This window comes from Clavelina lepadiformis, chromosome 4, assembly GCF_947623445.1.
Source record: "Clavelina lepadiformis chromosome 4, kaClaLepa1.1, whole genome shotgun sequence".
NCBI lineage: Eukaryota > Metazoa > Chordata > Ascidiacea > Aplousobranchia > Clavelinidae > Clavelina > Clavelina lepadiformis.
Window position 1 is genome coordinate 9,939,837 of NC_135243.1, and position 18,418 is coordinate 9,958,254.

At 34.1% G+C, this 18,418-nt stretch overlaps 1 protein-coding gene across 2 annotated transcripts; it reads right to left on the reverse strand.

Annotated features, from left to right (window-relative positions):
* Positions 1 to 4,807: 4,807 nt before the first annotated feature.
* On the reverse strand, positions 4,808 to 16,824 carry LOC143451541 (uncharacterized). 2 transcript variants are annotated; one of them, XM_076952165.1, is made up of 11 exons: positions 15,562 to 16,824; positions 14,226 to 14,362; positions 12,450 to 12,655; positions 9,588 to 9,820; positions 9,351 to 9,394; positions 8,812 to 8,924; positions 8,434 to 8,561; positions 7,949 to 8,142; positions 7,412 to 7,500; positions 7,105 to 7,220; positions 4,808 to 5,975 (listed from the first exon to the last, which is right to left on the reverse strand). In XM_076952165.1, exons 1-11 carry the CDS (start codon positions 15,916 to 15,918, stop codon positions 5,595 to 5,597), a joined length of 1,998 nt encoding a protein of 665 aa, XP_076808280.1. In that variant the 5' UTR covers positions 15,919 to 16,824; the 3' UTR covers positions 4,808 to 5,594. The 2 variants fall into 2 exon arrangements, with proteins under 2 accessions (XP_076808280.1, XP_076808282.1); XM_076952167.1 differs by having other exon boundaries at positions 8,845 to 8,924; positions 15,562 to 16,822.
* Positions 16,825 to 18,418: the final 1,594 nt, after the last annotated feature.

Genomic DNA, 18,418 nt, shown 5'->3' on the forward strand with positions numbered 1-18,418 from the left:
GATGTGGCGTACAAATGCCACAGAGTATTTATACAACCACTTTTTTTCTTTTTCTAATGTTTCCTTATATATAAAAGTCATAATTATACCTTTCACCTGACAAACGATTACCTTTCTTCTGCGAACACAAAGCTTTCAACGCATCTCTCCTCGATTGAACTTATCTCAAGATTTTGATACAGTATTGAAATTTAATTAAAATTTTATTAGTAAAAGATAGTCGGGCAACACACTTGACCCTGTCTGAAAGTTGCACGTTTTGTATACAATCCCACACGTAGGCTGGTAGGTATTCTTTCGTAAATATAATCAACTTCAAACGAAAACCATTATAATTGCTCAATCATTAAATCTTGAAATTAATTGGGATCGATAATTTATAGCTACCATAATTAAATTGTTTACAGAGAAATTATAACCTCATATCTTCAATACGTAACATTGTAAAGATTGTGATAAAATTAGGTCAGCCTCAAATATTTGTGTAGCTATTTGGTCTTGTAAAATAAAATCGTCTTATACTTTCCCGCAAATGTTTTATCATGTCTGTTATCAACTGAAAAAAGTCTCTCCCTCCTAAATCATTATATACTGCCGGCTATTTTTCTGCTACAACGTAGTCAGTATTAATATATGTGTGTGGCAAATTTACATAACATTTTCAACGTTGTGCGTGCTAAAAGTTTTAAATGTTATATGGTTTGAAACATATCCTTTCCTATTTATTTTTTTATCTCACGGTACCTCTGACACCTTTCCACGTACTCACTTTGAGCACCCATTGACTAGAAATTGCGGAGAGCAGGTTTTCTTAGGAAAGTATAAAAGTATAAACTAAAAAAAAGATCACAAAAAAGCAGAATATGCAATTCCTGTAGACTATTTTTTAATGTTTGGATTGCTAAAAAATGTAACAGCTTTGCTTTATCATGAATGCTGATCCCGTTCCATACTTGGTGAAAAATAAACTTATTACTCAAAGTTTGCGGCATCTCCACTTAATCTTATCATCTTTGAAATAAAACATGTTTTTATGAAGTATGGTTACAACTTACAGGACTGTTATGGTTTGGCAGTCACGTTTTAGCGAAAATTATTATTTATTGCACGTAGCTTTAAATATCTACACATCACAAATTATAATGAGCCATAACCTTTTTCTTTAATTACAGAATCATGTAATCGGCTTTCAGGCAATTTACTGTCTCCCATATTTACTATTTGTTTCTATTTCGGTCATTCGCTTGTACACTTCCCTTGTTTAAAACTGTGAACATTTTTTTCTCATAATATTATTCTCCCATTTAATATTTAACTACCGTTATGATACTTTTAGAATCGGATAATCTATAAAGGCTTTAGACTTTAACTTGTGCCACGAGTTACCCAAAATAGTACTTTTAACCAACCCCTTACTTTCGACTTCTTTCAAATTTCATTGCTTACTTTTTTAAATAAATACCGAAACGGGTGCGGTTGTAATTACTTGTTGTTGCGTATCCGCACTTAATGAACATACAATGGTCGAGCTCGACAAGGTATGTACAATCCTTGAAATTTTATTGAACAAAAAAGTTCTAAGATCGATTATACATGTGAATTAAGAAAATACGTGACCAGCGCACAGAAAAATCGCAGCTAACTGCTACAAAAGGCTTTTATTACAAGTTCAAATGTGATGTGAACTGCGTTGCCACTCCTAAATACAATAAGTCCGATAAATTCCTTAAGATATGAAAGCTTTTACGAAAATATTTTTCTTTACAGCTAAATTGTTTGTCGTGTCATCTCACTCAAAACATATTTTTATGGGTTTAATAAAGCAATGAGTAAACCCATTGAAAAAGAATCAAGGTTGTAATTTGTAAAAACGTGTCCAAATCTATTACGAAAGAAAAACAACTACAGCATAAAAAATTTTAAGCAAATATTTGAAGCAATTCTGCAGAGAAATCAGTTGTTGCTATCGCGACACATGTTTTAATTTTTTTATTGATTATATATTTCTAGCTATTTTGGTTTTTAAAATAGCCTCCTCGTTGTAAAGTGTGACTGTTGTTGTCGGTTGGCGCTTGTTGATCAAATATAGACGCAGCAATAATATACAAATGACAAAGAATACGGATAAAAGTTCTGTGTTATCACTGTATAACGAAATAGTGCACATCTGATGCGTTTTTTATGATGGTGTATTCTTTCCTGCGGCATAATACTATTCAGCTGTGAGTTTAAATGCCATAAATGGACGTCTCCAAGTACAACCAACGTTCAAGAGGTAGGTTCAAGTTGTTCACTAGACCAATCCAAAGTTTGCTGGATATGAACGGTTTAAACCGAAAAAAGATAGTTGGTGATTGTAATAAGCTTTTCATTTGGATTGCTACTCACGTAGCAAGATTACGCTTTTGCCAAAACGTCAGGTAAGGTTAGTTGCGTATACGAGTTTTTAAAATAACCTATTATACTAGAACTAGACCAATTACACTAAACAATGGTTTACGACTGGAAAAAAAGGTTAAGGAGTCAAGAATTCGATCTTTTGACTTTGGCGTTTGTGTGAACCAAAACCAAGACTGAACGTAACACGTCATAATAAAAACAAACAAACAAATTAAATTTAGGCAATTAAGACGTCTTCGTTGTAATATAAGCTACATTTAGAGTCTCGTCTTCGGTTTTTGCACATTAAGATGAAATATTGAAAACCTTTAATTGATAGAAAAATCTTTCAGTAAAATGCTGTGCTATCGTACCTTGTAAGTTATATATTCGCAAAACATGTCACAGGTTTTCGATAAAAACGAACCGAAAGAATGTGGCGTGACTTACAAAACGCGTGCCATGTAATGCTACTTTGGAGTAGGCATTATCAATAAAACATGTAAACAACTGCCGCTAGCAACTAACGAAACTTGAGAGTTGAACTAAAATAAACGTCTGTTATTTGCTATAGGCTTTTGTGTTTGTTACGCATCGCTTATTGCAGTTCATTTATAGTAAAGCATACGCTACACAATACACAAACAGGCCACGTTTTAATTGCACATTGATGATTTGTTCTCGTCTGTTATTACAAAAGCAATTATTTTCTTGCAATATTTGTTACACGCTTATTAGTTATTATGGATCGAAATTAGAAAATTTCGATACCTACTGCTTTACAAATTCTTCTGCTTCTTCGTCTCCTCATTTTTTTCGCGTGTGATGACTCGCGTAAATAACATAAGACGTTGTTGATATTTGGTGTATGGTTAGGGTTTAATAGAATCTCGGTCAAGTTCGTATTTGGGTGTAATCACGTAACTGCTTTTTTTGGGAAATCCCCGAAAACTTTTAAATTTTGCCACTTTTCGACGGTTAATATCTCATTTATCTTTTGTCGCTTTGATTTCGAACTTTACTGCTTTAAAGTTAGGCCTACTTGATCCTCCAACTTACCACTTTAATGATAATTACGTCCAGTTACGTCAGGGGTCGGCAACCTTTTTGAGCCGCGGGCCAATTTGATAAAATAAAATATACTGGCGGGCCGTAACTGCCGGGACAGCTTTTCTGAAACGCGAATATCTTACCCTTAAATCAGGGGTCGGCAACCTTTTGCTAGTCACGGGCCAAATGTCGAGCGTACAACTCTTTGGCGGGCCGGAATTTTCATTAATACTATAATTGCTAAATGCTAACACTACAGTTTGAAACTCAATAAGACACGGCGGGCCGTATTCTTGTGATAACTAATTAATATGTCTCGGGCCGGACGATTTCGCATGGCGGGCCGGATCCGGCCCGCGGGCCGTAGGTTGCCGACCCCTGAGTTACGTCATAAGGAGATATAGGGCAATTTAAGAGAGATGTTTTGCTTGGTGGTCGGACGATTCAACCCACGGACGATTAAACCCCGGACGATTCAACCCGCGGACCATGCAACCCGCGGACGATTCAACCCACGGACGATTCAACCCGCGGACCATGCAACCCGCGGACGATTCAACCCAGGACGATTGATAGCCCATCTTCAAACAGAGCTTGAATTCAACACGTAGCTAATGAAGTGTTATGAAGGCGGCTTTAATGTGATCGATATTCTTCAAGTGACAAGTCAGTCGTGCAGCAGTATTTTGGACGTGTTGCAATAGTCGAGTCGCAAACAACGCATGAACAAGCGTCTTGTACAGTATAGGATATTGCCGATAAATAAGTACGAATTCTACCAATGTTTCTGATGTAGTAGCAGCAAGATTTTACAATTCTGTCAACTTGTTTGGAGATAGACAAGCACCATTCAAGAAAAACTCCGAGGCTCAAAACATAAGGAGACGGACAAAGGTTTAACTAAGTTCCACTTTGCGATGATAGAAGATTTGGAACGAACGAACGCATGGGACTGGAAATTGTAAGGTCTGTCTTGTCCGAGTTCATATTAGGCAAATTATATGTCAACCAGGACTTAAGTTCATTGGGGCAAGCCTCAACAGATGCTAATTCTCCGTGAAACATTTTTATATTATTGTTCATAAAGTTTTCGTAATAAAGATATTTCGGCCATCGCCACTTCGTGTATTATAAATAACCTTCGACTAATTCTAAGCTTTTCAAAGTAAAGAAGCATTTGTCAACTTTTGCACTAAAACCCGAGAAACATATTGCAAATTCCCGATATAGTAAAGACAAATTCAAGGTATGTTTTGTAACAAATGTAACTCAAGGCGATTCTCACACTTCAAAATGGCCGAAGAATTAGCCTAACCCAAGGCTCTATATATATAGTGAATACTTAATGCCAACGTTTGGGCAAATGGATAACAACAAATCGTTTATAGGCCTATATATAAAAACAATCTAAAGTATCTTATACCATAAAAAATTACCTGCGCTACATTCAGTAATTAAACAAGCTGAATTAAATGGACAAACTTTGACCAGATTCAATTGAATAAACTTGGCAATGAACATAAAACACAGTCCTAAATAATAACAATGTTGACAAAAAATACCACAACAGTAAAACATGAAAACGTGATGGAACCAATTGAAGTCAACATACAGAAGACTAGAAAAAAGAAAATATGAAAAACACCAAGCTATTGACGTTTTCTACTTATACAGCCTTAGTTAAGAAGCAAGAATGATAAAAAACAAACAGAAACAACAGAGTTGCATAAATGTAGACATCTGGGCAACAGTTTGAAATATCAACAGAAAATTTTACGCTTTATTTAGCGGTTGAAAATTATCAGCACATAGGTAGTAATGCTTCGAAATAAAAAAGTTGTTAGGGAAAAAATGCAAGGCACTGCACATCTTACTGTATTGAAAAAATACGATAGCGTCATAACATGGCCTCTACAATCTACATATCATCACACTTTGAAATGATTAGTACACTTGGCAGAAATCAATAAAAGGTTTGAACAAAAAGAAACATCACCAGGGCAAATGCATTTACTGGTGGTATATGTATCCCAAGAACTTGCAGTCACTCTTGCTTACAACAAACACTGGTGAAACATTTTCAAGGCAAACTTTCCCGGAGACAATGCTTGCAAGTTCCTGCAAATTTTATTCCAAAATCCACAAAAAAAAACTTGAAACAGAGTTTAATCTCTTTTAGAGAGACCAAAATTTTGAGTAAGTTTTAATAACTTGTCTTTCACAGTGCTAAGTATTGAACTCTCCTCGCCTGAGCTATGCCAGGTAGAAACTGAACCATACCCTGAAACAGGTTGGCTTGATATTTGGCGAGGAACTGAAGCATTTGAGCCTTCGCTGAAATGACTTAAACTTGAAGAGTTTGATTCAATGCCGAAATCAGTCGAAATTGAATGTTCAATGCATTGACGCTGAAGTAAGTCGGAAGGCTCAGTGCTTTGCTTCAACGTTTCAGTTTTTGTTTCCTTTGGGAACCCAATAACAGAACATCCTTGACCACTGATTGAACTTGGGCTCGAAAACCGTATCCTCTCAGCGGAAGTTAATTCCTAAATGAGCAAGTAGAAAACGCAAATATTGAACAGTGATGCTACCATTATTATGCTTTTAATTGTAACATTGGTTTTCGAATATTTTACAAATGTTCCATTAACAACTTTCGTTAGGCTTATTTTTATTAGATTCAAGTTGGGAGACCTACAACACTAACGTTAAAATAGCTACTTACAACCATTCAACAAACGAGTTCCTCTGTCGTACATTCTGCACGTAAAAGGACTTAGCATAGTTTTGTAAAGCTTGGGTCCTGGCATTCGTATAGCGGTGAAGGGAGTTATGGACTTAATATTACCAAACAGGCGTCACACAACTCAACTTCTTAATAGACTGAAAGATTATCTCTCTTGTAGTAAAGAATAGTACGTCGTGAGAGATGAACCTACTAGCTACCGCAAATGAAACTAAAAATAATTCCGAGTCTTACTTCACAAAAGATTAACAAAAATAAGCATTGTAAGAAACAATACAAACGCTAATCGTCTGTGTATGCATGTTAGGGAAATCTAAATATACAACGCACACCATCAACAGATTTCCCTTCTAAGTAAAGCGCATCGCAGCGCGTGAAACATAAACGACGCAATGCAAAAAGACACACAATGAGAATACAATAGCGTCAGGTCATCGTTTAAGCTGCACATGCGTAAAAGTTTACAAGAAAGAACGGTTCATCTTTCACTGACTTGCAGCACAGGTTTCGGGAACGAGAAACTAACAAGCATGAAAAATTGCAGCAAATATCCTAACGGAGGTCTAAAGTATTGTCAGTGTGGGACTTTTGACAAATAGAACCGGTTCATTGTTTTATTATCAAAATATGCTTCACTTGCGGCTTGAAACACAACATAAAGCGAATCTCGTTGCTGTCTTGCGTGTTATTAACAGTGGTAAGTACGAAAGGGAAATCGTGACGTAACTAATTGAAATGTAAGTCGTTTATGTCTTATGCCTTCGATTTTGAGAATGTTTGAAAACTGCGATTTAGAACAAGCACGCAGTTGGCTGCTTTTATATATGATCAGTTGATCACTAACAAAAATAAAAAACCTGAAAAAACCTTAATCTTTTTATGATCATATCTTACAAAAAGGGACATTTTAGCCAAAAAGCAACACTTACAGGATTCCCATTGATTGCTGAAGAAAGAAAATTAGCGTTTGTGAGCGACATTCCGTTTGAGGATCTACGGGGAGCCGAATGCGTATTTTGCTCATCTGTGATTTCTTCATCCACATCTATGTGGGAAAACAACTATGAACAAAACAACTATGTGGGAAATGTTTGCTATACATTTGGAAACGTGAACAGTCAATTATTTCATGATAAAATAAAACCTGTCATTCACATAAACTAGCCAGTAAACACGCAGTTACAGTACAATAAAGCACAGTAATAACTAATAACATGGGTCTCATCACGAACTTACCGGGCCTCGATGAGTGACATGAAATCACAACACCTGAGTCCAAAGAACTGCCTTCTTCTTCACCAAATGTATGCTCAACAGGTTGCTTTCTGCCAGCAAAAGCAGAAAATATTACTGAGAGAGAAATACCATCAAACAAGTAACACAACTGCAGTACATACGATAGTAGGCGCATAAACCCGAGACTTTGCAAATAAATACGGCTGCACACACAGTATAGACTATAGAATAACTAATTCTTATAAACTGAATTTCAAACAAGAAAATCCATCCAATTTTTTGCATTTTCGAAATAGGCAGAAACAGTTAAAGTTGTTGTACTTTGTACATTAGTACACGTGATATAACGATACATATTTAATGGAATTTTTCGTAGATCTCATCTAAAACTAAAAAAAGTTAATGGGTTGAAATCTGTCAGAATAAAAAGTTAGAACTGAAATCGAAAATTAAAATTTGAAAAGTAAATTCTATGGTGGAATATTGGGATATTCAATAATTTCCATTCCGACTTAAAGCTGAAAAAAGATTTTATACCTCTCAGTTAATTGCGAGGAAATGCGGTTGGTACCAGCTACACTTGGTTGCAAAGTCTTTGGTAAATTTACTTCTGGGTTATGAACAGTAGTATCATGCACGGACAAAAATGACCCAATGTCAAGATCGGTGTGGTTTGAGGCAAAGTTCTGGTTTCTGGCTACGTCTTGAAGTATCGCATTTGGTACTTTCAACTGGTATGGAACAAAGATATGATTATTTGAAAATTCTATTGTCATATCTCCAAGTCTCATGGTTAGTTTGTTAATTTCTCACTGCTGTCAATAAAAATATAAAGAGTATATGTAAAGAAGAGTGACCAGCAACCGCAATAATAATTATAATAAGATGTTACATTTATTACAACATTTACTTCCAAAATGTTTTAAATAAAACTGAAACTCATTCTCAAGATACATACGTCATAGATACTGCGTTTAGACGTTTTAGGTTTTGATTTTGGTTAAATGTATGGCAAAACTTACTCGGGATAGAGGCTGGATTTGTGATCCTATGGGTATGTGAGAAATTTCCTGTGAAGAATTTCCAGTAACATCATCAACATCCTGCTCATTTGTTTCTTCGTCCCATGCAATTTGTTTATTAGGTAGTACTGCACAATAAAAGACACATAAAATGCCAGTAAAATAGACTTGTAATTGTACCTAGTGCAGTATAGTTTGCAGTTTCATTCAGAACCTGCGATTTATGACGAAGCACAAATGCAGTACATAAAACAAGACCAATGAAGAACAGTGAGCAACTATATGAACACTTGCTAACATAATACCAAAAACCTGGATACCATCATACATCGCTGCTTTATTAACAACAAATTATGCAAATTTTCATTGTGTGTTTACTATGCTTTGGCAAATTAGATGGCATCAACACACCAGAGGCCAAAGATCTACTTCCGCTGTTGTTGAATTGTTGTTGTTGAATTGCATTAACCGACTGCTTTTGACTCTTGTATCTGAAACACCAACAGCTTTATTTTACAAGAAAATGTACACATTGTAGTTTAATCTAATAAAAAGAAATTACAATGCTGCAACAAAAACAAATGTAAAGAAACTATGTAAGAAAAATTGGTGATCAGTGGGTAATGCAAGCCTAAATAAATGGTAATATATATATTTTACTCATTCTATAAAAAAGTTAAGCTGCAGAAAGTGTTTAAAGTATGAGCATAAGGCTATAGCATGCCTGAGCTTTGTTGGCATTATTTTATCAATGTAACTCAAATTAAAAACACAAATCACACACAATAAATACAGTAATTAAATAAAAATTATAACAACAATAAACAAAGTTTTAGAATAACATTTGCAATCTTTACCGCAAAAAAATTTATACAACACAAAAACTGCTAATCAAGGACTGAAGAATAATTTTATACCTGTCAGGTAAATGAGAGGGCATGTGAACATCGGCAAAAACTTGCTGCATTAAAGAAAATTAAAATAAGTATTAGAAACTGGTTTGCATTGTGCATGTGCAACATCAAGTCTGACAGGGTTGAAAGTACAATATTACGTAAATTAAATGTGTTATAAAAAACAATTCCAGTTTTCAAATACATACAGAGTCAGTGTAAAGAGTGAATCTACGATATGAAAAAAAATGCCAAACATACTATCTGCTGAGAACTGGATGAATTTGATGCTTTTTGGGAGGTTGCCAACAAACAGTTATTGCCATGTGAGATTCTATGATTCTTAATTGACGTGTCTTTCTTTGACTTGGCATTGAATTTGCACGCATTATCCACACCCTGTGCCATAGAAGATGTGGATGGCAGTGTGGAAAATTTGCGTTCTTTGCACTTATGCCGTTGCTTTCGTTTTTTTGGCTTGCAAATTGAGAAATCTGAAAGGAAAATGATAGCATACTTAAGGATAGAATATATACTGAGTATACTCACTACAATTCAAGGTCAAACTATCGCTCGATTAAAAGCTTTCATAGCTGAAATGTTTTCCAAAGAAAAGGTTGTGGTAATCTCAGTTGACTTATATATATATTGTGTATGTCGTTACCAGTGATGCAAAAATTGACTATTTCAGTCAGGAACTTTGTTGGCAGTATTACAACACAAACTAAAAAAAGTGAATATTTTTTAAGATTTGTCTGGGCCAAGAATTTCTTTGTTATCTATAAACAGATTTTGGTCAAAGTACAACAGACAACAGGGCTCTTCCTAATTCCCAGCTTGTGAAGCTAGGACACCTGACTTTATTGCAAAATTGTTAAGCGAAAGGAAACTAAAACTGATAACAAAGTTTAAAAGACACTACATAGTGGGGTTATCAATCAAGTTTGTGAAGAACGGCAGTGAAGTTGTTACTTCCATAAATCAGTAAAAATCATAACCCAAATTAGAAAATCTCACTAAAGATTACTTGCTGGCCATTGACTTGGAAAAAAGAACATATTAAATGGAATTTCGCTTGATTTGGATTAGTACATATGCCACCTATCTCAGCTAGTAAGAATCATATACTAACTGGTACCATATTCCAGGGGTGGGCAAATGTATTCAATGGAAGAGCCATTTGCAGAAAATACAAGTACCAGAGAGCCTCAAAATTAATTCAATACAAAAACGGTAAATAATACAAGTTCAGCAATAATAAAAACGAAACGCATAGTTTTCTTCCCACTCTAGATTAAAACCTCTGTTTTCATCTTCACATTTTCGTTTTTTGCTAGCATTAGATGTCATCGTTTTCGTTTTGAAATGTAGTTAAGTAGACTAAACTGAGCTAAAGCTTACTGTCTTAGCAATAAAATTGCGTTGACTTGCTGTTAACTAACTCTTCGGATTCTATGTCTACTGTTACGTCATAAACAAAATACTGGCCTAAATAAAGAAAAGGAGAGAAACATTCATAAACGGTACTCTTGGTAGCCTTTACAATTTTTTTGGAATTTTACGATTCAAGTAGAAGAGCCACAAAAAACATGCCGGCGAGCCGCAGTTTGCCCACCCCTGCCATATACTATCATATACTAACTGGTCACATGAAAATAGGTCTGGCAGCTTATCGTTGGATTTTTTCCAGTATCGGCGTTAGCATTCTACTAATAAGTTGCTTAAAATGTACACATTTTTTTCCAGAGATAACCTTGTTTCAAAGATTGTGTGAGTTTTTATGCTCATTGCTTTCAGTTTAGCTCTTAAAGTTTTTAAAATTTCTGATTTGTATAAAGTGTTTTTGAAAATTACACAACTATAACCAACCTACTAATTGTATCTATGTGTAGTAAACATGACACACAATATCAGTTTTACTGCAACAAAACAGCAAGCTTAGTTCCTAAAATTTTAGATTTATGAAGCTGCCTAAACTTTGTTTGTTACAGAAACAACAGTCAATTAATCTTCATAAAATAGGCTGGTTCAATATATAAAAATATAAAAACAAAGCAAAATGTTGCTATTTCCAATAAAGGTGCATTAAGCAATCTGATTTAACACAGAACAAATATATGCAACTCACAAGCTTAATTATGAAGATGGTCCGCATGAATTTAGCATAACATAGGAAAAAAGTACAAAAATAAAATAACAGTAATTTTTGGTTACCTGCCAATTTGCCATCATGCTTTTAATGGAATCAAGAGATTGCATCATAGCAATTCATGCAGATAACTTAAATGTAAAAACAGGAGCATAAGCAAAATACTGACAAACATAAATGATTATAATGGTAAATAAGATATAATCACATTTTAGGAGAAATAATCACAGAAAATTGTCTATATGTCGAACATAGGGACTATGTTAGCTATAGACATCTTGTTAAGTATTAATCATGATTTCACAGTTTTGAAAAAATAAATTATGAAAGTTTTCATTATGACAGATCAATACAACATCATCTAAATTAACATCATGGCCAAAATATAATGCTGTTGCTGTGAGAGCCATTGTATTTATGACACTGAGCAATAATACTCGTATATACTGAAAGAAATAATTTTAGACAAAACTTTTTGTAATCTATCATCACACAAAAATATGCAGCTTAGATTTCATTTTAAATTTACAACTAAAAAGATGTGATATAATAATAATTACTAATTATGGAACCTTATAGCCAGTCAGCAACTAATGAAAACCAGTCAAATTCCAAGCGATAATAAAAATTGATTCAGCATACACTAAGCAGGAAGTTTCATGTCAAATAACAAAACAGAACAATGATACGATGTTTAGCATGCATGGAAAAAACATGAAAAGATGCAGTTTTAAGTATTTTACAAAATGATCTCCTGTCCTCTGTGACTCTCGTCAAATAAAACCGTAAAAAAGCCTTAATGAACTGCAATCAAATTCAACTATGTAATCTAGGGATTTATCTGAGATCAGCACAGTAAATGTTGTGTAATCAATCTCCATCTGTTAGATACACTACATGACTGCATACACATAACCAAAAATATTGTTGTAATTTTAATTAGCTAAAATGGCAGATAAGCTGTTAACAAATACCTTTGCAGGCATTTTGAAGTCTATTCTCAAAATATCGTTCTTTCTCAAATATTGGAGAGAGTGTTTGGAACTCTAATGGTAGGTCTTCTGCTTCCATATCATCCATCACAATTACTATAACTGTGTATTGTTTGCCCTTGCACTCAAGCATTGCTTGAATTGCCATGTCAGCTTTAAATTTTAACCATAAGCTGCTGAAGAAATTTCTATATAATAACAAAAAGATTTAGATCCATCAAAATAACATATAGGCATGTAGCCAAGGAATGCTATTCATGCACCATGAGTAATATGAGGATACTCAATATCATACTATCACAGTTTTAAATCACATGGATTGCAAATCTACATTTATCCTTCTACTATACAGCCCATCAATATACCAACAAAATTGAAATGTTATTTAAGATTTGCAACAGAAGAAACAGTCAGATACAAAGATTATTTTTTAGTTAGAAATAAAAAAAATTTCAAACTTATTTATATTCGATATTTGTATTTAAATATTTATACAGTAGGATCCACTTAATATGATCACAGATAATGACCACCTGCTTTATATGACTACTTTGGTACGGTCCCTAATTTAGCCATAAAAAATTATCTGTTTACTGTGACCAGCCTTGGGACATTATTACCACTTTTCCTATCCTATAGAAAATTTTCTCTCAATTTCTCAAATCATTCATGCAATGTGACAGTGTTACATGTATGCTCTACTCCCCCACTGACATTGACTTTAATATTGCTTTTTATTGTTAATGAAATAAATGATGAATTCTATGTATTCCATTCTGTGCCTAACTGTATCCTTCCTAGTGTGGTTAAACGGTATTAAGTAGCCTATATTATTGCAACCATTTGTATATCATCAACCAAAATGGTCTGGACCCAAGGTGGTCATAACATGTGTAGTCTACTGTATATACAAAATATAACTTTTTTCTCGTTTTGTTTAAACTGCTTTGAGCTGGTGTAGTTTAGCAAAAACATTTTTGCAAAGTTAATTGGGGTGGAAGATATTGTGGACATAAGATAAACTTCTTCACCACTTCTTCAACGCCAACTGCTGTCACACATGGGATGACTTTAGACCACCAGGAGTCACCGAACTATGGAGTATAGGCGAATCAGGACTGAAAGAGTGATTTATCTAACCCGGCTCACTGTGCCACAAATGAGCTTATTGTATGGTAGCCTATTGAAAAAAGTGGGAATTCGGCCCGCAATCGTCAATTCTCATGCTTATCTGGCCTTTTTATCTTAGATTTTATGTTTTCTCTTGTAACCTTAATTATTCTATAGTGTGGCCCCCAAACAAATTCAGATTCTGAATGCGGCCCTCGAGCTAAAAATTTTGCCCATCCTTGATCTAGAGTCTAGACCAAAGATAATTAAGCATATTTACATGCGGTATACAAGTTATAACAAGTAAAACACTGTTCAGATTGGAATGTGCAATATATATTCAGGCCTATATTCAAGCTTAGCATGGCTTTCATGCTTAAACTCATTAAACGCTTGAACATTTTCAAAATATATATGTATGAAGAAAATAAATATGTGATGCTGCATTCGAAACCACTTGTAAGTAAAACATCATCATATAAATGTATATATAACTTGTATGAAATGTTTTATTTTAAAACAGAAATTATCCTATCGGCAAAATAAATGCAGCTAAAACACAGACACATTAATCTTAAACTCTTAAGAGATATACAATATATTATAAATATAAACAACAACCTCTTTCATAAATCAGAAAATACTAACCTTGTTACAACAAAACATGTATACTTGCAAGATTCCATTAACGACCTAACCGCTTCAACCTTAGTCCAGCCAGGTTGTAATGATTTCGCATAATCAATTACTTTCAACTTGCGATCGCTAAACCGTTTCATGATTTTCTGTTAACAAGATTTCAAAAAAAGAGTTTAAAGAAATAACAGACAGCTACAACAAATTGGCTTAATCTGAAATTATTCAAGTTGTGATACTAAGAAATTCTATAATAAAAACTGCTACAAATAGCCATTCATATTTACTATAGTCTCTAGTTAGGTAAATCAAACTATTTAAAGCAAATTTTGAGGTTCATGACAAGGGAAGGCTTGAGTTTAGCTAGGATGATAAAGAGACAATAAATGACAATAGTTTTTCTCGGTAATTTCATAGTTATGATGTCACGTGATGTCTCAAAAGAAAGAGGAATGAAAAGAAATTTCAAATAGGACATAGTCAAATTAACCAACTTTCATTGCACTACAATCATGTATATACAGTCAGATCTCGTTAATCCAGACGCTTTAATCCAATTAAGCAAGTTTATTGTTTTACTCGCGACAAAGTGGAGTGCCAGACGTAGTTACGCAACCTTACGGCGAGTATGACGCAATACTTGCAATTCTTTTTAAAATATTATTTTACCAGGCACGCAATATGGGATGTAATGCAAAATTACTGTAGAAAAATATATGATATCGTTAGCCAAGTTACTGGCAGACAAACAGACTTTCTATTAGAGATAAAGTTGCTCGAAGCTGGCAACACACCCAGATGAAGCGGAAACATAAAACAAAAAGCGCTTGATATATATCCAAATGACGGCAAGTTGTCTTATACTGCTTGCAAGGATGAAGTGTAAACGATAAAGTTATAAAAACAACATCGCAAAAACAAGCAGTAGGAGTAGAGCATATTGGCGTGACATTAATAGCGTGTTAAATTGAAGTCAAGATTAGAGCAACTGCAAATAGATACGAATAGATTCAGGTTTGTCGAATACTGAAATAAAATATCCAGATCCACAGAAACCCGAATAATTTTGTGTTTAGCACATCCCTACTGGCCAAATAAAAAATTTTGAAATTCATGAGCGAAAAATTGGCAATGGAAAGACCCTAAAAAATCTCTGCGATTCTGGCAATTATATATCAGTTCTTTCATTCGTTGGATATAAGTTTCATTAAAGAGATAAACAATCAAACATTTTAAACTGTGCTTACTTAAGTTGTCATTATTAATATTATACATATTTTGCAAAGGCATTGGATATGGAGCTCATCTCCATGTTAAATGTTAATGCAATTGTTTATTGAACTATTACCTGTGCTTTTTCATAATCAAAATTTTTCTCCGAATCATACACACACAAAACGTCATTATCAAAAGAATATGGTCTATTTGGAAATATCTTCGAATCATACTCAGATTCGTCATCATTTTCATCTTTATATTTGGTTGGTTTTTGCTTGTATGGACAAGGTTTAGCTCCAAACAAACCATCGTCACTAAATTTATCAGGTTCTTTAGATGTAGCAACAGTTATTTCTGCATCAGTGTTACTTTGCCCAGAATTCAGAGAAATATCTTCATCCATGATTGCAACAAGAGTGCCACGATAGTAACAAAAATTGGACAAATGCTGTCCATGTATCTGCCAAAAAAATACTTGTGAATTCATAATAATCAAACAACATATAATTTCAAATATCTTAACCACTTGGCACTGCCAGACAGTTAACTTTACAAGTGTACACAGAATACCAGCGTTTTTAAAAAATTGCCGGCCAACAAGCTTCAGTAGAAAACCTTTGCGAGTATATGTGCCTGCCTCTTTCAGTTACCAAATTCTCTGGAAAACTGAAGACTGTTAACTTTTGTTTATTGTCCAAATATAAATCATTTTTATAAAAATATATAAGCCTGCTGTATACCAATGGGCATCAAGTAGAATAAATTAAAAGATTTCATTTTTTATTTTTATGTTGTGAGAGATGAAAAATTATGATGACGCAAGAGGCTGCAAACGTATCAGCAGTGGTGATAATACTACATTGGCTAAAACTAAGACGATTAGCCTAAATGTGACAAGGCTTTGAGGGCAGAAACTAGCATCACAATAAGATTAAAATAAAAATCCACAAATGACGAGACAGGATTTTGGCATTAGCGCCAATTCCAAGCCCAAAGATGAACAGAAAAATAGGTTTACCTTCCCAACAGGGTAGTATGGCAGATTTCAACAAAAAAAGTGAGCGCAAAAACACAAACTTTGGCGTGACAACATACAAAAAAGCACTAATTGATGATTTATTTTTTGTAACTTTTAGGCGTGTTAATCTGCTTAGTTTATTTATATTATAAATCAGCATTAAGATGACAAAAATTGGCGTGCACGACGATGAGTTTCATTTGCTTTTGAAAAGACTTGACTTGTGTCACGTGGGAATTTCGATTGACTTCACACATGAAAAAATATTTAATATGGTTATGGAATCAGTTTTTATGTTTTTGAAAAAATTTATTCAAAAATCACTAAGTAATACATTCTACTAAATGTGCAAAATCATCAGAAATGGATAAAATCAGAATTTATGCTTATATTTATAAATGTTGAGACGTAAGAGTATTTAGATAGCCGTTTAGATAGCCTATAGGCTGCCACTAGCCTATTTCATTGGAACAAATTATGCATTCAAAGCCATTTTTCACTGTTCTTTATTATCCTAACTTGAATGTTATAAATAATCATAGTAACCTAAATCTACTTTCTAATCTAAATCTAATTCCAATGGAAAATTTCAAATAGCTTAAAGAGACTTCTTTCACACCTATTCTCCTAACCTAGCCTTGCCGCTTAATAACTTCAACAGTAAGCTGCGTGACCTACTTACGTTGAGTAACTTCGTTTATTATATCGACCTAAAACAAAAAATAAACCGTCTGACCTTGTGCCTTAGACTTGACTTATAATTAATAAATGTTTGTCTACTGACTTGAATCGGGTATGTAAATGCTGTTCAGCTGTTGCCAGAGTTTGGCATATCTGTACTCATCAATGCTTCTCATGAGCTTTATTGTGGCACTTAACAGTGAGTGATTTTGCACACAATGACCTAGAGTCCTAGACAAAACTTTACCACCGTCATTCTAGCATAATCCTAGCAAGATCATAGAACCCAAAACAATAAAAGGGTGACGCGGCGTGGCACAGCCGCGCACAAACGCGTTGCAAAGCAGCAAGCTCGATTTAAGCATCCATACCAGATCATAAAGTATGAGCTACAGCAAAGTAATCTGAAATATAAGGCATAAAATCGGTAAACAAAAAATGATTAATTTTCCAATTAACACAAATTCTAGAGTCTAGATAAACCTTGCACGTACTCGAATAACACTCCATCCACCATCAGCAGGACAGGAAATACAGTGATTACACCCAAATTTTCAATTTTTTCATTTGCTAATGTTAACAGAAACTTACTCACCTTTACGATGGTATCTAATTTGCTCGTCCCAATTAGCCGAAATTAGTAGTAATTTTGAGCTAATTTAGGAGCTGTATATGCTGAAATCTTGTGATTTTAATGGTCTTGTTTTTCCTTGGTTAAAAATAGTGTGTTAGATCAATTAGAGGCTAGTGTGGCGATCGTGATAACAAACTATAACAATTATGTAATTGGCATTTTAAAAGCGGTTTGTGTGTGTTTCTCCAGTCAGGGGCAATTAAATGTTTAAACAGATGTATTACTCGTAGTTAAAGCAGTTATTCAAACAAAGGAGTTTGAAGTGTTTCAAGTAGCATTGTATTTTTACCGTATAACGTTTTGATGGTACTTTGGTCAAAAGCTTTGGTGATAATAGAATAATATTAGATGTGACATAGCTTGTACGTAGCAATGCAAAAATAACATATGGCATTCGCTGATTGGTCAATACGGTGAATATAAAAGCTAATGTTGGGTCTAAATCTGGCTCTCTTCTCTTAGCTATTTCTTTTGTTCTGCCGAATTGAAGTTATTGCTGAATTATTCGGAATTGGAATCATTACTGAATTCGAGTTATAGCGATGTTTAAATGTGGAAAGATGGTGTAAATGTTTCTAATTTGATACAACCTATTCAGACAATATAACAATTAATTAGACTTTATGAAGTTGGTGTTGATTTGAAGAAACATTA